Source organism: Ambystoma mexicanum, chromosome 3p (genome assembly GCF_040938575.1).
Source record: "Ambystoma mexicanum isolate Mex_15411 chromosome 3p, UKY_AmexF1_1, whole genome shotgun sequence".
Lineage (NCBI taxonomy): Eukaryota > Metazoa > Chordata > Amphibia > Caudata > Ambystomatidae > Ambystoma > Ambystoma mexicanum.
The window spans coordinates 873,494,506-873,515,462 of record NC_090925.1 but is presented as its reverse complement, the minus strand read 5'-3'; the positions used below and the strand labels follow the sequence as shown (position 1 = coordinate 873,515,462).

The following is a 20,957-nucleotide window of genomic DNA, read 5'->3' as shown; positions in this document are numbered from 1 at the left end:
AGATGTGCTGTGCAGTCCAGGTAAATAGAAGGTCCACTAACATTTGTGCCGTTGCAGAGAGTTTTTCTGTGGCCGCGTCTGTCTTCTTAAGGGCTTCTGATACGACTGCTTCTGTTGGTCTTTCTCTTAATTCTTCTCGTTTATTCTCACTATCTCGTGTGAAAGTTTTTTTCGGTAGGCAGTCTCATCTTCTCTGCTGCTTTTGTTTGAGGTTCTATGGTCCTTGCCGCTTGGCCTGGTTCATGTGCATTCAGTGTGTGTGTGCATGTAGTTGTCAATGCTCTTTCTTCATTCATCTCGTGCTGACCCTGTCTCCAGCTTTTCTCTTCATTTGTAACCTCAAGTGTGTGTGTATCACTGCTAATCACATTCATTTTGAGTTCATTTACTTTACCATCAGATCTCCTAGGGACTGGGATGACTATATAAGGTCTGGGTGCTTTTGTGGGTTTCATGCATACATCATCAGGTGGGTGCACTGAAATTGGAACGCTTTGTGCACCAATAAAAAATGCAGTAAAATAATGATAAATACAATGCATAAGTACGTTATAGTTCGATATGTAAGGCAACAGCATTTTCTTCCAGAGAAGCGGGGGTACCTCTCTGCTTGTCGGAGGACCAGGTTACTGCTCTGGGCCCCCATCTCGATCATTCGCCAAATGTCAATGTTATTGTTCCCCCACCCAAAATTGTTCTTTGAACAGTTTTGTGTCAGGTGTCAGATGCTTCACAAGTGTTCCCCTCTTGTGAGTGACGATTGTCTCTTGATACAGGATACAGTTCCTTTGCTAAACTATGGGAAAAATAGATTAAAATAATACTTCGATGAGTCACTTTTACTGTGCATGTTCAACGTATGTGAGTTCCCATTCTAATCTGCTTGAGTCCTGAGCACATGTTGGACACTGGTCAGTGTGAAGAAATAGGGAGATTATGACACTAAATATGACACATAAGGTTCTTGACTCTACTCCGTCGATCTGTCCCTCGGCGGAAAGTTTCTTCAGGATCTCCTAAGGAGTTGATGGACATTAGTATTTTTAATTTGAGCTACGATGGCATGCAAGAGCATGATGAGCTGAGCATTCTTTACTGGATCTCTGAGGAATGTTAGTACGTCAACGTTGGTTGGTCTTCCCATTAACTCTGGAAAGTTCTCAATCAGGTGAAAGAAAACGTGGTATGCAAATATCATGTCTTCTAGTGATAGGGACATTTGTCCAGTCCTTTTTGGAGATTCAGGATTATGTGTTCTTTCCTTGACATGAACAATGTCTGCACTGTCCGGTCGCGTGGAGTGCGACCAAAATACTGATTTTATTCAACAGATGGCTCAAATGTTCAGTGTTTGCTGGATCTCGAAGGAAGGTCAATGTATCAGTTGTTCTCCCGACAATAGATGGGCAGTCTTCAATTATGCGAAAGGAAAGTGTATTGATGAGTGCATCTACTATTGCCTGTGGTGGAATCATTTGTTTCCATCTCACTGTACTCCGGGAGTACGATGAATGCTTCCGTAATGACAGTAAGCAGTTGTCTGATTATTTTTTCCTTGTCAGGATCTTGAAGAAAGTCTGTGACACTGGTGAGTCTTCCTACCAATAACGGGTATGATCTTAACACTAGGTGGAAATAGGTAACCACGTCCTTCGTGATGTCTCTACTGTGGGACACCATAAGTGCTTCCAAACAAAGTCTCGGTTTTGGATGAATCGGGATGTTGTATCTGTTTCCACTGTAAATATCCTTGATCAAAGTTTGTCATAGACTTTTCCTCATCAAGGCTTAAGTGTGACTTGGTTCAAAAGTTCGCGTCAACAAAACGTTTTGTGGCTTATGTGCTCAATTTTCTTCTTCACCCTGCAACACGTATGCACAGAGTATCCGTTTTTATGTCCTGGTCCCCTTTTTGCTTAGAGGAAGTGTCCAATTTAAGCCACAACTTGCGAAAGGTTCTTTGTCTTTACTTTGCTGGTCATGCATCCTTCTTCCTCGTCATGGATCTTGTCTGCACGTGCTGTGGTTCTTCCCCGTTGTCTGTAGCCTCTTCACGGTGGGGTGCAGGCAGGAGGGTTCCTGTTACGCTCACCTGGTATCCACAGGGACACCACCCAGCCAGTTGGTTGTTGGTGCCCTTTTCAATGATTCCCTGGCGCGGTTCTCATTGGAATTCTTCCTGGAAATTAAGACTATGTTTAGGACTGGACAGCCAAGGTAAGCCTTCCCACCACCATTGTGATTTCAGCCCCTCTGGGTTCTCTTCTCACTTTGTTATCGAAGTTGGTGGGCTCTCTGTCCTGCTTTCTGGGCAGGGGGTGCGTTGTCTTTCGTGGGCGCGTGCGGTCCAGTTACTTTACTGACAGCGGCCCAAGTAATGTCTTTCAGGTAGGTCTTATTGCAGTTTATGGAGTTGTTATTCTTGCATGCCTTTTCTCTGTTCGATAATGTCTCTGTTTATCTCCCTTAGGTGCGCGGAGCGTCCGCTTGGCGAACTGGGTAGGCTGGTTCTCGCCGATAAATGATGGCGCACAATAGCGCTATGATGCGGTAAGTAGGCGCTTTGTGCAGCACGACGATGTCTTGTCTTCACTGACCTCTGTTTTCTCTTTTTGTAGGTTGCGGTGTGCTCCCAGCGCGGATGGAGTTCCGGAACTATACCGGTAGAACAACCACCAGCCAGGTAAGTCTCTGAGCAATTCGTGGTGAAATGTCTCTAATGCCTTCTTTAATGATGTCTTTCTTCCTTTCTCAGGTCCTTCGATCCAGGTGGCGACCCATCCACAAGGAGCTGCCCAGGAGCTGTGAACAATGAAGGATGGAGATTGCAGGTAAGTTTCTGCTGCTAACGATGTTCTTTGTTGTTTTCTGCAGGTCGGGATCTTGCCAGGCCCGTGAGAAGCTAGATATGGTGAGCGTCACGTTGCTAGTAGCAATGTAACGCGAAGCATGTTGTCTTGTTCGGGTGTGGTTTAAATAGTCTCTACAAAGTAGTCCAGGTACAGTAGTCCATAGGCCACCACACCTAAAACACTATACCGATTAGCTTGGTTCTAGGAATCAAGCTATGTGGATGCCTCCATGTTGGCTGAAAGCCTGAATAAAGTAGTTCCTTTAGCCGATGTCTTTCCTTGTTTATGAGCCTGGCCCCAAGAGGGCCTGTGAAGCGGATGCCAGGCCTTATTTGCGATACGAATTCTGATTCCATCTGGCCAATGTGCTTGCCAGTGGGGATCAGGGCTGAGGGTTGTGACAGCTCCTCCAATATATGACTTGACATCACCCAGGAAGATCCAAGCTCTTCTTCCTTGCTGCTTGACTGCGGATGGAGTAACGTCTTCAACTGTGAATGGCCTGTTGAATCTTGGCTTATCCCACTTTTTCCTTGTGTAATTCCTCACCAAAACAGTGTCTCCAGGGAAGATGACTGGAACACATAGACCATGAGCTGTGTCTCCTTCTGTGTTCTGCGCTGCCTTGCACCCTGTTGGTCGTTGCTGCAGCTGGTCTGAAATTATAGTAAGGCAAGATGTCATGCAGTTCAGATAGTTTTGCAATTCAGTTCCCAGAACCTCCCTTGTTGACTGAGCATCACATCTGGCTCATCTTGGGGTGTCAGGGGAGTTCTCATTCTTCTTCCTGTGGCTATCTCGTGTGGCGTAAGATGATGGTTGGAGCCAGGTTGGATCCGAAGAGCATACAGTGCCAGTGGAAGGCAGTGCAACCATCCCCTCTTTAGAGTAAACTTCAACTTGGCTATCCTTTCCTTTAACAAGCTGTTGAGCCTCTCACAGATCCCATTACCTTCTGGATGATACGCCAACGAGAACTTGTGCTTTATACCAAGCAGCAAGCTAATCTGCACATAGTGAGCCCCATTATCTGATCTCATTACTTCACACACACCCCACCTAGGGAACACCTCCCTCACTAGGAATTTGTCTGCACAGGTAGAGTTTGGGTATGTACATGGACCTGCTTCTATCAATCTAGAGAATGGACACACCATGACAATTAAGTATCTGTAACCGTTGCATACTTGAATCATGTCGATGTAATCGAAATGCAAGTGTTGAAAAGGCCCATTTGGCTTGGAGATCACTCCTCTCATTACTTTTAATGTGTGCCCAGCGGTGAATTGCTGGCAGATTATGCAGCTCACCATAAAGAATGCAACATGCTCAGCTAAATTCGGTATGAACCAGTCTTCCGCAAGCGTTGCTGCTAGATTCTCCTGTGTCATGTGCGTCGGGTAATGCAACTTTTCCAACGCCATTTTTAGTAGGGCTACAGGCATTACTGGTTTACCAGTGCTGTTTTGTGGCCACAAGTTGTCAGAGGGGTTTAAAGAACACCCGCAACGTTTACACAAGTTCTTCTCTTCCTGTGGTGCCTCCCCTTGGAGCTCCATTACTTGTGTCTGCCCAAGATCGTTATAGGCTTCAGGTGTGGTTCGTGCTACCATCATCTTCTCATGGGTGCACACCACTTCCACTTCCATGACCGTCTCACTTTTGGATGCCATATGCTTGGCTTCCATGTCTGCTGCTTGGTTTCCGCGTGAGACAAACTCTGTCACGTTCGTGTGGGCGGTGCATTTCACGACCGCAATGCCCACTGGGAGCTGTAGTACCTTTATCAGCCTGTCCAATAAGGCTGTGTGCTGTACTGGGGTGCCGTCTGCTCGGAGGTAGCCCCTCCTTTTCCAGCGTGCTAAGCCTGCATGCACTGTCGATGTCACATAGGCGGAGTCACTGTACACCGTTACTTCCTGGTCTGCGTGATTCTCAATGGCGAGTATCAACGCCAATAATTCTGCAGACTGTGCTGAGTAGTGAGATGGTATTCGCGCACTAGCAAGTACTCGAAATTCCCCATTTGCTATGTGTTTCATCACAGCGACGCATGTATATCTTTGTCCATCACTTTGGTCGATCCTCAAAGATCCGTCAATGAAGACGATCTCTCCTCCTTCCAAGGCATTTTCTTTTACCCTGGGAATTTCATCATAGAATTCTTAATAATTCGTCATGTATCGGCTCACCTTCAGTGACTGGCTCCACTATAAACATAGCTGGGTTCACTATCTTACATCAGACTATTTTAATTGATGGGTTTGATATGATCAAACCTTTGGTTTCTCTAAAATGGTAAATAATGAATGCTCGACGTATAACGTCATGGATCATCCCATTACAATGGTTGTCGCTTTCTCTATGGTGAACGCTTTGGCAGCTAAGCTTTGTTCACATGGGAAGTGACCTTTCTTTACTGGGTCCAGATTCCCACTGTAATGTGGTAAGAGCTTGTACCCCAGCGAGGTTCTTTGAGTGAGCACTGCTGTCATAACGCTGCCATCTGTGTGCGAAAACAGGTAGAATTCCTCTGCATAATTGGGAATTCCGAGAACTGGAGCTGTACAAATCACTCTTTTGAGTTCAGTAAACCCATTCTCCATCGTCTCAGACCATTCAATCTGTCCCTTTGTTACTTGGGCCTTCTTAAGGGCCTGAAGTAAAGGCTTAGTGTAAGAGCTATAATCGAAAACCCATGCCCTAACATAGTTGCACAGGCCTAGAAAGCTCTGCATTTGTTTTATCGTGCATGGCTTAGCCGTGTTGAATATGGCTTCAGCCCTTTCTTGGGTCACCTTCTTGCCTTCATGTGAGATTAGCTGGCTTATCTACAGCACTTCCGGTTGACAATATTGTAACTTTTTCTTGTCAACCTTATAACCTTTCTCAGCCAGTATTGTCAGTAGCTGAACAGAATCCTGCCTGCATTGTTCTTCTGTGGTGCTGCAGATTAGGATGTCATCCACATACTGCAAGACATACTGTCTAATACAATATTGCTTAAGTCCATCTGCAGGACTCTGTTGAAGTATCCCTGTAGCAGCCTCGTGCTTTTCAAACGCATTTGTCTGAACGTGAATGACGTCAGATCTTGTGAGTCATGGTGCAACGGGATTGAGAAAAAGGCATTTTTCAAGCCAATCAACGTGAAATATTTTGCCTCGATGGGAATAGAATACATAGAATTGTAGATGGGGTAGGGGCAAAAGGGAACTCGACTTCAACAATATAATGTATTGCTCATAAATCCTGGATTAAACACCAAGACCCCCCCTTTGATTTCTTGATATGATAAACCGCTGTATTAGATGGTGACTCTGACGTCACTAAGATGCCCTGTACCATCATAGCAGAAATTGTCTTAAAAATCCCTTCGTCTACCTCTCTGGACATGGGATATTGTCGGACTCTCAGCAAAATTGCTCCTGGCTTTATTTTAATTTTAATTTTTCCCACCCCCTTCAAGAGGCCTACGTCATAGGGTCATGTAGTCCATATTGAGACTGGCACTTTAGCTATATCCTCATCAAAATATTCCGGACGCTTCAGCACCAACATCATTCTCTGAGGCACTTCTCTTTTAATCATTTTTACCCAAAAGATGAGACTCACTTCCACCCTTGTCTCCTCCTTGTCTGCTTGTTATTTAAACAGATCATCATCGGTGACGTTAGTCACTCAATACCCTTCTTCGATGGCGATAATTGCGCACCATTGTCTATCTTCATCATCGTACCCATCAACCAATGCTACTTTCCCTCGCACTGCTGCTGTATGTATCATCAAGGGAAATACTAGTCCCTCCTCCTCGTGCATAGGTATTCTTGGTCTGAATAAAAGCTCATCAGGGGTTCTCATGGTTCTATCTGCAAGGCCTGGCAATCCTGCCATAAGCACACGCATACCATATGCGAAAGCTTCTGGCTCCAATGGTATGGCCCTCATGGCTATGTGTCCTGCGTATGCTCTAATCATTTTGCATACATTTGAATAGTGCATTCCTGGAGTGGAGCATACTATGCCCTCCTCCGTGAACGAAATTGTCATGTTCAACTTTGTCATTAAGTCTCGACCTAAAATGTTTACTGGGGTCTGACGTGAATATAATAAAGGTACATTCATTTTGCACTCTCCTATGGAGACTGGGAGTGCATCTTTAAAGGGAACTCGACTATGAGCTCCTGTAAAACTCTGAGTATCTATGGCCTCGCCGGACAAGGAAAACTTACCTTCACGTATGCATGAATGTGTTGCACGTCAACTAGGAAGGAATATTCTTCACCCCCTATAACGACATCCACCGTTCGTTCCCTACGAGGGTCCGGGGTCACTGATAGGATAGAGCACATAAGGGTCCCCAATAAGCTGTCCTAGTTTATATATGAATTTGGCCCACTGTGCACTTGCAGATTTTCCCCATTTCCAGTGTCCCCCCCCTTCCAGGGTTCTGGGTCTGTGGTAGCTGCGGTGGTGCCTGTTGGGATTGTCCTTGTGGAGAATTCCCCATGTTCTGTGGTTGCACCCCTTGTTGCGCTCCTTGTTGCACTCCTGGCGCTTGCTGCTGCAACGTGTGATTCTGTGCAAAGCCCTGTTGTGAAACTGCAGGTGGATTTGCTGTGCCTGCTCCCATTCCTTGGCCCTTATGCATCGTGCCTTGACTTCCTCATGTGCGTGCCAAATGCCCTGTCATTCCACACAGCCAACATACTGGCGGTGGTCGGATTGTTTGTCCATTCGACATGTTCGGGTTACCATTTTGCACATTTTGAAAAGCCTCCTTGATTACTTTGGAAACCTCCCTGATTGCTCTGCCATCCTCTTCCTCTAAATCCTCTTGCCTGTGGGTAAATTCCTACGTTACCCAGGTTGTTCTGTTGTGGATTAGTCACCTGTTGCATGTTTTGTTCAGCTGCGTTAGTTAGCATGGCTCCTTCAAGAGCATACTTTGATCATTTCTTTTGCACCAGCTTCGCTTCCTCACCCTTTTGAGTCGCCTCCTTCTTTCAAATCTTTTCTTGCAACAGTCTACAGTAATGTGCGATGGTCAACTGTATTTCAGCCCAAGGCTTAGCCTCAACACCTACCAATTTCTTGAGCTGTTTCTGCACTGGTTCTGGCAATCCTTGGCACAATATATGGTAAAACACATGTATTGATTTTGTCCAAGATTCATGTGTTTCGAACACCCACGCGTCTTGGAAATTCTGCATATAAATGAATGGATCTTCCGACTCCTTCATTTTTCGAGTCACTATAGCTCCCATATCGGAAGTGTCTGGGTAAAGCACTCATAGAGCTTTCCATACTGCTGCTCTGCAATTGTTAAAAGGCGCTCCGTTGTGCGCAGTGTTAATTGTTGTTACACCAGGGTACCCTGCCCATGTCCACACATCGTCTGCTCTCTCACCAAGTATGGCAATCAGGAGACCTTTAATGTCCCCTATAGCTAGCGTGTGTCCCCCTGTCATTTTTTCTAACTCATGAATCCATTTTCCGGCTCCCGATGACAGCATTGGAAGCTTGTTTTTTAGTTTTTCTCGATTCATGTGTGGCCATGGAATATATTGTGGTCTTGATCCCCCTTTTTCGAGTAGCAGAAATTGGAATGTGCAGCCCTCCTTCTCTTCTCTCATAGTTCTCCTGTCTATTGCAGGGGTAATATTCCTGCATCACCGTCTACCCGCCAATGTCCTTAGTCTGTCTACATAGGGCGGTGATGACACCCCCCTCTGAGCATGGGGTACTCCTTCATGCCGGTCAGACTGTGCGGCTGACTCTGATGCCCTCGGTCCGGACTCGCTAGTGTCTGACCATCGTACCCCTCTTTCCCTTGGGAGTTGTCTTTCGCGCCGTCTCCCTTCTTCGTTTGCCTCGCGCTCCTCCCCTTCGGAGTCGGACATTGTTTGTTCCCAATTTACACAACTTCTTGTGTGATCATCATTTCTACTGATTTCTAATCTATCCAGGGATAGTTTTTTACTCCCACTATTTCCGGATGGCATCCTCAGTGTCATACAGCTGAGTGCTTTCCAAGCACTTGTCCTCCCCCTCTCCGTGGGGTATTTGTTCTAGCCCCATTTCGTCATATATTTTATCGATCGTTTCCCCATTGCTTCTGGTGTCGAAGTCATCATCAATATTTGCCCTAGAAGTTCCTGGTACTGAATCATACGCAGGAAAGAATTCTTCAATGTCTTCCCAGTCTACAACTGGATCGGGTTTTTTAACTTCCCTCTCAAAATATTCAAGATCGCGTGCCCTCTGTCTTCGCTTACGTTCAATATCATCATCGAAATCTTTGCGCTTCCTCGCCTCTTCTCTGACCCTATCTTCTTCCCTTCTCTTTTCATTTCTACATTCACATGCCCTTAGAATTTCCTCATCTCTTTGTCTCCTTTTTTCACGTACTCTTTGCTCTTCTTCTAACCTTTGCTGTTTCTGTGTGTCTTGATCATAGGCTGCTCTCGGGTTGCGATCCAGCTGTTTTTCTTGCTCTTCGCGATATAGCTGTTCTCGCCTTAGTCTATCTTTCCTTCTTATCCTTTCGTCCCCTAACTCCTTCTCTTTTTCCTTTCTCTGTGCCTCATCTAACCTCTCTTTAGGTCTCACGTCATCACTTTCTTTCCCATCGAGTTTCAACCCATCCATTCGTCTTTTGCGAATGCTATTTCATCAGTTCTGTCTTCGCTTCCTTTCCATTTCTTTCCCTCTCTCTCCTTGTCAAGAGATGCACTTGTCTCTGCCTGATCCTTTCTTTCATCAACGCGTCTCCCCATGTCCCTCGGGACTACGGAGGTAAGATTCTTGTCCTTATCCTTCCCTTGATTTACATCACTACTATATGTAGGTGACTCATATGCGGGGTTGCTGTGCCCCGTAGCTGCTTTAAGCTCCCTTAATGGGAAGTGTCCCTCAGTCTTAATTTCTTCGGTTTCTGTTTCAGGCGGGGCAGGTGGCGTGGTAGGCATCTCACCCCCCTCTGTGCATACATTTAGTTGTCTGTTCAAACATCGTCCAGAGTTCTAGAACAGCAAGGCGTTTCTCTAGCTTCTTGTCTGTATATGTGGCATGCAAATATGTTGTCATGTGTCGTAAAACGGCTTTGGATAAAGACCCATTTTGACGTCACGCATAAACATTTTGTGGGCAGTACCTTTAACCCACTCAGTGCTATACTTCTTTATCTTGGGTGCATGTTTTGGCAATTGCTTGCATAAGTGTGCTAATGGAGTAATGTCTTCCATGCTTAAATCTGTTTCCTTTCCTCTTATATAACCCTTGTCAATGCTTTTGTGTGGTTTAAAAACCTTGTGACAATATGAGCGAGCACCAAACACTGCAAGCTCCAATCCAGATTTTCCATAAAAAATCTTTTATATCACCAATTTGCTCAAAAAACATCAATTCATGTGCGATTCTATCTCAGCTATCGAATCGCGCAACATTTGAATCAGTTCTCTTGATAAAAATTTCACATATGATGTCACACAAACATATAAAACAGACACTTAACAGACTAGACAGACACCAGCTGGACACAAATATCTCTGCTTCTTATCATTACCCCTACATGGAGTCTAAACGAACCCCTTTCACAACGTCTTTAAACGTGGTGGTAGTCTAATTGTTCCCCATTATGTGGAACTCTGGGTTCACGTTTCTTCTGACCGCTATATTAAAGCACAGGAATAAGGCGTATCCTCTCACTTCTCAGGTGTCCGCCTTGGTAACCTCTCTCTTCTCGGGTGTCCACCCCGGTAATCTCGATTTATTCAATTATTCTCGAGTCATTATCCCCTTATATATATATATATATACAGTCTTCTCTACTTCTGACTGTTTTGTTTTTTCCTCCATTCTCCATTACCTTTTCCCTTTACTTGTTCTTAAGGCGTACACTGTTGCCAAAGTTCTCAATTTATTACTTCATTCACCGTTCGCATCGTTCGTCTCTGGATCCTCGGGATCACCGCCTCCGTTACCACCTCCTTCAGATTTTCGTCTGATCAGCTGCCCGTAGGAATGGGAAGGGGTGTGTTTGTAAAACGGGTCCCTTCAGGCCCCGACTGCAGTCTTGGGTTAGTTATACTAACATTGTCTAGGGGGAGCTTCACAGTCTACTCAGCCGAATGGCGAAGGACTCATGATACTGCCGAAGACCTAGAGTTACTTTATGTCGACGGTCAATAGGTGTCTTATTTTAATCAATAATCAATAATCAATGGTCATCAACCATCCTCTGCTACCAAGTGTACTCGAGTGCGAGTGACCCCTGACTGGCCCATAGAGTCAGAGCTCACTCTGTCGTACTTTTAAGACGAGATAGCTGCACCTTGAGGTGGAAGGGGTGCAGGATTCCTTACTACAACACCAATCAATAAGGACCACTCAATGGTTTGGCAAAGGGGAGAACGTTTAATGACACGTACAAAAAAACGGGGAAACATGGGAATCAACAGTGATGCGATCGCCCGTCTCGCTTCAACTCCCAGCAATCTTCATTCAAACAATAACATTCATACCCAAAATTTGTCATCATTGACGTGTAACACTCATAAATTTGTCATGCAATTCTTTTGTTTGGAAAAGGTAACTTAAATATAGGTGCTATATCTGTAGATGGTAACGGAGTGAGGGGATTGGATAAACACTTTCAGGTGGGCGTCTACGCCCTTCCCTCTAACAGTACTCGTGTAGACATCACCAAAAGTACGACGTCTCATTGGTTCCACTATCTATAGGACCCTAGATTATTTGGTCCATTGTGATTGGGTTGGCTACAACCCCAAGTGTAAATTTACACTTTAATTAGCAGCACGCAGAATGGTCACCCAGATGCAGGATGCCCCAAGATTCACCCAGCCTCCCTTCCATCAATCAGTACTTTAGTGCTATGTGTCAATTAGTTGGCTGTTGTCGGCCTCGAAACTGTAGCTTCTTGTCAGGAAAAGTAATGGTATCTTCTGTTTTGGGAGACAGCCAGGCGAATGTGCCTCTTCTCGCTCGGCTGGTCACGTGCTAGCACACTGTGAATCTGCTTTGTTTTCCTTCTATTTGTGCATTTAAATCCTTATTCGGCTTGCCACCTGCCTGGGCCTCCTTATCTCGACCTTCATGGGGCAGGCTGCTCTGTTCTTAAGCTTTGTTTGTCCGAAGCTACTGTCCGCCTCCCTCTCTTGGTTTGACCTCGACTTCCCAAGCACGAGCTGCTTCTTGTCTGAGTTTCGATTCCACCGTCTTTTCTTGTTTCAGCTGGAATACAAATCCTGTCCTGTTTGACCCTTCGTAACCTGGGTTAATTCTGCTTTTGTATAAAGTGGACTCGCACTTATATAGTGTGCTTCATTGAGGTAGATATATAGTTGCCGCTTGCTGCTCTAGTCTTCTACTAAGCATAGCAAGCCACACTGTTTTCTTAGCTTCTTGCGGTTACAAGCATATGTACATGCGTTAGCTGGTTGAATATTTTCATCCTGCTTTACAGTTTAAGTTTCTTTATATTTCAACATTGTCTCTCCTAAATTCATGATATCCTTATTCATGACATTTTGTCTTTGTGTGTCATCTTTTGGTTGTCGTTTCATCCGTCTGAGAGTCGGTCCGGGCCCTTGTGTCGTCACCATTCGTCTTCAATTGAGGCCTTTTGAGTTTCTTCCGGGACAGTGGTTAAGCAATCTTCATTTTGTGTCATTTGCTGGTGGGCTTGTCTCAGTGGATACCTTAGTGTCCATGGTTGTCTGGTTAATGGCACTTCAATAGGTATTGCTCTTCTGATGGGCACTGGGCAGAGCCCTAATGCGGCTCTCTGCTGGTTTGTTTGCTCATCATACGTCACATATCTCGGTGTGAACATTACTGGTACTTCAAAATGGGCGGCTGGAGGGCAGGCTATATTTGGGACCTCCTGTGCACTGCTATAATGCGGAGTGAAAACATCCATCCTTTACTTGTCCATGTGCTTGCTGCAGTCTGTTCACTATAAGCTAGCCTCAAGATTACTTTGTCTGCTTGCGTTTCTTTTGCATCTGTACACGTGTAAAATGACTCAATGTCTTCAACTGTTTCTGTTTCTTCACCTTGATCCCAATATGTCACTTATACTGGATACTTTCTTGATGCCTTATAGAATATCTGCATTCTCTGATCTCTGCATCTCTTCTATGTACGTCATCTCAGCTCTGTTTGACGTATACTGGCGATGGTTGGTGACGTTACCATTCTTCTTTACCGTTTATTGGCTCTACTTCTTCAGGGATTTCATCCAAATGGCCAGCATGTTTTCTTTTAAGTAGGTATGATTTTCTCAATGGGAACCTTGCCTCCAGGAGTCTCTTTGATGTCGGTATTTTCACTGGTACTGCACAGAGTCCATACTCTGCCCTTTGTCGGTTCAACTGCTCTGTGTATGTCACTTACTCTGGTTTCCAACATACAGGTAAAAGGGGCAGAACAGTTGAGGTGGGAATACTTGGCTCCTCCTCTACACCTCATTTGCCCAATGGTGTCTCATGGACTCCAAAATGGGGGATTACCAGAAGAGTCTGCATCACTCTGAATGTTGCAGACCTTTCCCGTTGCCATATGCTTACATGTGGTAATGGTAACACCGTTAAGCGGTATAAACAGCCAAACAGAATATGAATGTCTGAACAAGGTATGAAAGTCTTTATTTGTGTACATTTCACATTACCGTCAGAATAGTTCACAAATTGCGATAGAAGCAGCAAGCGGTGAAGTGTGATGAAAACACAATTCAGGGGTGAGATGCTATTAACATTTCAGTTTTATTTAGTTCTAAGAGCAAAATGTTTCAAAAATCTCCATATTGTGGGTAATACACACAGAGTAAGAATGAGATGGTGGGTTGTGACATTTGCACAGCCTTACCTTCAGCATGTCCTCATAGAACATGTACAGGATGCGAGGGTTCTTCTGCGCTTTCTCCCACCAGTCCGTCACATGGTTGTACCAGGAGCCGTAGCTAACTGAAAGTGGGAGGGATGAACAGACAAGGAAAAGAGGCACATGAATAAAACACACTGTAACATTGTCATTATTTCAACAGGCTACACTGATCAGTGTGAGATCGACAGCTACATTAACGCACAGCACCCTTGTCTCGAGGGGAATATTCTGGAAATGCTTCAATAGTATTGGTTCCTGTCTGAGAAGGTAGGGAGCCTTCATTTAGTATGGACTATGGCGAGACGGGTGGACTTGAGTAATGAAGATTACTATACATAATCGGACATCACTGATTAAGAACACGTGGGATCCTAAGCCTCCTTGGCCCATCATTTGTACTGGTGAATGCATAAGAAAGCCAAGCTTTACAGAAGGCTCTTAGGGTCCAGTGAGATTCAGTAAAACATTTCAATATCTCGGTCTAACTTTAAGAAAGCTAACAGTAAAGCTGTGTTTCAGGCTGTTTACAGTTCCAGAAAAACATCCAGCAGATCAACTGGTGGCAGCTGCCTGCAGACTGGCGTAATGCCAGAGTACGTCCGGGGGGAGGGGGGTGCAGAAACAGCAGGACTCACTCGCCACATTTTGCTGGGGCCCTCGACATTTTCAAATATTCCCCACCACACCCTTGGCAGCTGAAGAAACATCTGGTGCACTAGGGAGTCTCAGCAAGCTTTTTCTTTTATATCTCGGTTTTCAGTAAAGGAACAGTAAGCACTGCCTGAGGTCTTAATACTGTAGTATAGCAAAGCTTGCTGTACTGCGTGGTGATGCAGGAAGGATTCCAGAAGAAGAATGCTGGGATAGAATGTAAGAGAGACCTGGGTGGACGGTTGAAGAAGCTGGAAGTCTTCCCTGCTGCTGCTCCTTATTATATCCCCTTTTTTATGTCATGCATATACTTCAAGAAGTAACAATAAATAAGTAAGCCCCCCTTTTTTTAATACAGCCTGCATTCCTCATTATACTTCACTTGACGACGAGGAAATCTTACATGCTGTTTCATGCTGCACTCATTCTGGGAGAGCTGCCAGTTGAACTAAACGAGAGAGGAAACAGGTGAGCGGCGAAGGCAGCACTCAGCGATCATGTGACCAGTGCGAATCCTATTTGGGCATTGAATCGCGTCATATATATATATATATATATATATATATATATATATATATATATATATATATATATATATGTAAAATTAAGGAAAGGAACCTTACGATACTGCCGTTGGCAAGTCACGCGCCGCATCATATAAACGTCTGTATCAGAGACTTTAGAATAAAGTACCCGTGACGTATGTCCTGCGTTGTTTATGTGTGGCCATTTTGTAATAAAATGTTGCCATGGTTACCAGCAGTGACACAGCTAACGTCGGAAACTAATGCTGACGCCCTTGTATAAACATACTGATACAGAGTGCCGTATTCATATTGATTTGCTTAAGCTCATGTTTCATTGCAGACACACGGAAAGGAAAATAAAGAGTACCTCGAGTGCTCCTACTCGTCTCAGTGCATAACTATATAGAAAAATATATATATATTTTTTTTGTGTCATCTCTTTTGGTCATATTGGAAGAGTGAAGGCAACCTGTGTCCACATTTGTGCAGATGCCATTTAAAAGTGTCAAGTGCAAGCAAGCAATTTATGTTCACACTGATACAGTTGTCATTAATAAGTGACTGTATTTAAGTTGTTACAAGTTATTGGGTGAAACAAAACAGAACGGATCATTGACAACAGAGGAGCGGGTGACTCATCCATTGGAAATAAGACTATGCACAGCATTCTCCCACCAGCTATGTTCTTGCCTGAGGCTGGTGAGCCTAATCTACCTTTGAAAAGGTGGTTAAAATTGTTTGAACATTATGCTACTGTAGTGTGTGGCACAAACTACAGTGTTGAGAGAAAAAAGTCCTTGTTGTTGCATTGCTTAGGCCCAGCAGGGCAGGAAAAGTATGAAGACCTGCCGAACTTACCAGATGAAGGGGATATGAATGAATATGAGAAATGCATTGCCAAACTGAACAAACATTATGAAAAGAAATTAAGTACAGTGTTGGTAAGGTACAAGTTCGGAAAGTGGTCACAAGAAATGGGGTAAAGTGTGGAACAATGTATTACAAATTTGAGAAAGCTTGCCAAGAATTGTAAGTTTGGACAATAACTGGATGAGAGATTGAGAGATCAGTTTATGCTGGAGTGCAGCAGTGCCAAAATCAGAGAAAGACTGTGGGCTGAAGATGACCCAGATCTTGATGCAGTATTACGCATTGCTAAAGAAGTAGAACACATGGAAAACTGTGTAAAGACATTAGAGGATAGGGTGAAGAGTGTTTCTTTGAAAACAGAACCCACTATTAATGCTGTTCAGGTGACAAAAGGTGATGGTGGAAGCAATCATAACCCATTGATAAAGAGAAGAGAAGAACTAAGGTTGCAGGGCGCATTCAAGTACAATGGAGATATGAGAGGTCGAGGACTAGGACGCGGGTATGGTGGATACAGTAACCGAGGATGGTTCACATCTACTTATCGACCTCTAAATAGTCAAAGAGGCAGAGGTAGGATCAGAACCTGTTTCAGATGTGATAGTTCTACTCACTGGGCCAATAGCCCTGAATGTCCTGCTATTCACATAATTTGTAGGAACTGCAATGGAAGAGACCATCTTTCCAAATGCTGTAGAGTTTATAGAGGCAATATGAATTGGATTGGTGGTGAAGGAGAAAATGAAGAGGAGGAATGTGCTTTTGCCATCACCAGCAATGATAGTAGAGAGGAATTGGAAAGTCCCAAGACTATCATTATGATAAATGGCGCACCGATAAAGATGATGACTGATTCTGGAGCAAAGTGTACGTTACTGCCAGAAGCAATATGGAAGAAAATGGGTCTGAAGTGGTTGAACGAATCAGACATCAACCCGAGTGCCTATGGAGGAGTAAAAATCGATATAATAGGTTGGTTTGAAGCTACATTGGCCCTCATTACGACCCTTGCGGAAATCGGAAAACGATGGCGGAAATGCAATACCGCCATCGAATAGCGCTCGGTGCGACTATGACCCGTCACCGCAAAGTACGAAGCCATTAGCGACACCGTAGTGAACGCCAACGCTAACTGCACCAAGCACGCGCGCGCGCGCCATGCGAAACCGCAAACACCACCATGGCGCAAGGGTACGCCAATTCCGACCCTAGCGGACATGTACCTAACGCCATCAGGCATGGCGTAATGTACCATTCCGCCATGGTGAGAAGTACGGCATCGCGAATCAACCGTAAACGGCCCCACTGAGTGCCTGTACACCGCTCCCTGCCCACAAAGTACAACTCCCCGTAGGTGCAATGAAGTCACAATGCAACCATTGAAATGTACAAGTCACCCATGCATGGCAACGAACAAAAGAAACACAAGAGGGGCCAATGGGAGCTGCAGGGCACAGATGGCACGAATACAGAAGCCATCCCAATGGACATGACCACAGTCCCCTACCAAGAAACGCACGCAAACACAGGCACCTGTGACCAGCAATATTCCTAGAATCACATCATTCCACCAGTCCACCTGGCTGACCGGCATCTGTTACACAAAACCCAATCCCCCGCCCCTGAGCATGACAACATTCAAACTGTCATATTGGCAGCCCCCATCCCTGACCTCACGGGCTTAGTAGGCAAACGCGCCCAGTACAGTACCACGCAACTAAACTCCGAAGCTGGAACCCAATGCAGATCTCCTCACAATACATCGCCCCCCAAATAGGCATATGCCACATCACTTGCAAAGAAAAACGCTACACGGGCCAAATCAGAATAGAAATTTTATGCACATCAAAGTCACCAAGCCCATACAGCCATCAGGCCATGAACTCCAAAACACTAATCACCATTGTGGGCTGCATCCGCAAGAAATGACCAGCCACTACTTGTGTGTCGCCCTGTTCCCCCATGGTACACAGAGCCACATTCACGTACGAAAAGGCAACATGGAAGCGCACAGAACCGCAGGGCCGTCCCAATGGGGAGGCACTAGTCCAGCTGAAAGGCCGAAATGTTGCTCCGAGCCACCAGTACTGCGTAAGGGCATGTGGGCCATTGGCGATCGTCCCATAAGATCGTAATGCTGCTCCACTGATTAACACGAAGCAGCAGGTGTCGGGAGTAAAACCCATCTGCAGGAGTGGCATACAGATGGCAGTGGCAAAAGGGGAGGAGATACCTGTCAACCAAAAGAAAAGAAAAAGAACAGAATGGCCATCAGAACTACATTCCAACAACTCACTTCAATGATCACACGAAATCCACAGCCATATGCATGCTAGCCCACTCCAAAGGATCATCACCACCCCAAAACCACTTGCGACTCATAACCATCTATATCGAGGTGCAAACACCATCACAAACGAGTGTACCTGTGCATGCGTCTGTCAAAACAGAATCCATCAGATGGGAATGTTAACGTGCATGGACACAAGTGTCTGAGGGCGCGTCGAGACAGGGAGGGCTCAACAAGGCCAGATAGACGATGGTCCCACTATGGCAGCCCTGCATCACATAGCGTAGGGGAGGCGGATAGATCCCAAGAAGCCCTGTACATGGCAAACTCTGTATCAAATCACCTGCCCATGCATCCATTCATCATTCCCTCATCCCGGGATCAAAACGCCTGAATAATTACTCACATAACATTAGAAACATCCATTGAGTCTGTGCGTTATGCAGCCTGCAAAATCCACAGTGCCCCAGCCCGTAATTCCAGTGTTGTGAAGTAACATGTATTTGGGAACGGCCGGCCTCATCGCCCACGTAGCTATTGCGCATCCCAAACTATTCATATCAATCATTGCTTCCTCGCCATGGGCCCTGTCTCAAGGACATTGAACAATAGAACGTTATATTTGCAGTCAGACCTGTGGGCATCTCCTCGCCGCTAGCTGGAAACCGAAAGCGCCGCCCTTCGAATTCCTCATTTGCACCATCACGTCGAAAAGGCATCTGTGGCCGTTTGAAATCACTAATTATTCCATCGAGTGCGGCTGTGTGTGAAAATGGCAACTGCCTTCACCCACAAATGGGACGCCCCGCCCGTCGTTGCAACTCGGTACAGTGATGCATGAGGGCCCACCGTTACTCGAGTACTACGTTCCACTGACCCTTCACAAGTCTGTTCGCGACTGCACAGATAGTATGTGAAACAATGGGACCACAGCAGAATGAACATATCAACCAATCTTACACGGCCATCGGGTACAAATACATGATTGCAATAGCAAGATGCCATTCCCCGAATTGCAGCGTTGTGCGCGGGACGTGCTCGGCCAAAGGGGAGAGCAGTTTGCACAAAATGCTACCGGCAGGACTCGCGATGTTGGCCCTGGGGGACCTGATAGCACTGCAAGTGCTCCAACTCCAAGAAGAAGACGAACACCAACTACAACCAGCCGCACGGAGGAGACGCAGGAGGAGGAGGAGGCCAAGGCAGGGCCAGCAAGGCCCACCAGCACAGCCACTACCACCACGCAGGCAGCCCGCAATCCCACGCCTCCGAGCACATCCGTTCAACCTCACTGATGAGCAGATCCACACCCTCTACCGTCTGGACCGGGACACCATAGCCGCCATTGTGGACATGACACAGGCTGACCTTGTCAGCATGATAGATAGCCCAACCGCCATCCCACCCCTACTGAAGGTGGTGTCTGTACTCCACTTCCTGGCCACAGGCACCTACCAGCACACAGTCGGACAGTTGCATGGCATTTCTCAGCCACTGTTCTCACGGACACTATTTCAAGTGCTCGATGCCCTCCTGCAGCACGCAGACGACTACATCTCTCTACCACGCTCGGAGCAGGAAATTACCAACACAAAAGTGGGATTCCATGCACTTGCCGGCATACCGGGTTGCATTGGTGCCATCGACTGCACCCATGTGGAATTGGTCGTCCCACATGCCATGGAGGCCCAGTACCGCAACCGAAAACAATTTCATTCCCTGAATGTACAAATGGTGTGTGACTCCAACAGGATCATTACACATTGTTGTGCCCGATTCCCTGGATCAACCCATGATTCTATGGTCTTGAGGAACTCTACAATACCACGCTACATGGAGCGACACGCAGGGAACAGATCCTGGCTACTCGGTGAGTCTCATTACATGCATGATTATGTGGGGTATGTGAATTGGCAATGACCTGGCAGGAAGGGGGGGGTGTGCGTACGTATCAATGGCATTCCACATCATACGTTTCTCGTCCACATACAGGTGATGCTGGATATCCACTGAAGAGATGGCTCCTCACACCAGTCCGGAACCCACGGGACCAGCATGAGGAGGACTACAACCATGCCCACTCACGTACCCGTGTAGTCATTGAACAGGCATTCGGCCTACTGAAGACTCGTTTCCGCTGCCTCAGCAGGTCTGGCGGGGCACTCCTGTACCGCCATGAGAAGGTTGCAAAGATGGTCATGGCATGTGTCATGCTCCACAACATGTGCGTACGTAGAAATGTGCCCATGCCCCCTGACGCAGAACTGCAAGCACCTGATGATGGTCATGATGAGGGTGGGGATGTGGCAGCACCTCATGGAGTCTGCGAGGCACCGGAGGCCCGTGACATTCGTCAGCATCTCATTGATGTATGCTTCTAGCACTCACGCCTGGTGGCTGATACATGGACACGGGACTCGTGGCACTGCGTGTGTCTGGGACATGCACAATATGGACTGTACGCCTATGATGGCCTAGTACACACAGATCAATGTCCACACATCTCATTGGTTGATCGTGCACTTTTTATGGCATATGTGATGTCATGTTGAACACCCTATCGACCCGCCACCCAAGTGAGCCCAACACACCCCCTCCACCCTCCTACCTCCCCCCCGAACACCAGTGTCCAAAGATGCTCATTGTCAGTGGGCTGTCGCTATTGCAAGCCCCCTCTGCGGGTATCAGGGGCACCCCTGCCTGTGGAGCGCAGGTTCCTTCCAGATCTACGTTGGGGGCTGCCCTGGACGGAACTTGCAACGGATGATGTGTCTGCCTGCTCACGTCCATGCATGTCCCTAAGGGTTTGCGAGAGCTCAGTGAGCACACGGCGCACTGCGGCAAGTTCGGCACATACGT

The 20,957-nt window shown here is 46.2% G+C and overlaps 1 protein-coding gene across 2 annotated transcripts in view; it reads right to left on the bottom strand.

Moving 5' to 3' along the window:
* LOC138581038 (sulfotransferase 1B1-like) overlaps nt 1-20,957 on the bottom strand; it is a 282,080-nt gene that overhangs the window by 94,870 nt on the left and 166,253 nt on the right. For both annotated transcript variants that reach the window (XM_069652063.1, XM_069652064.1), the window contains exon 6: nt 13,743-13,840. In XM_069652063.1, the coding sequence (XP_069508164.1) occupies nt 13,743-13,840 (98 nt within the window). The remainder of the gene's footprint in view (nt 1-13,742; nt 13,841-20,957) is intronic.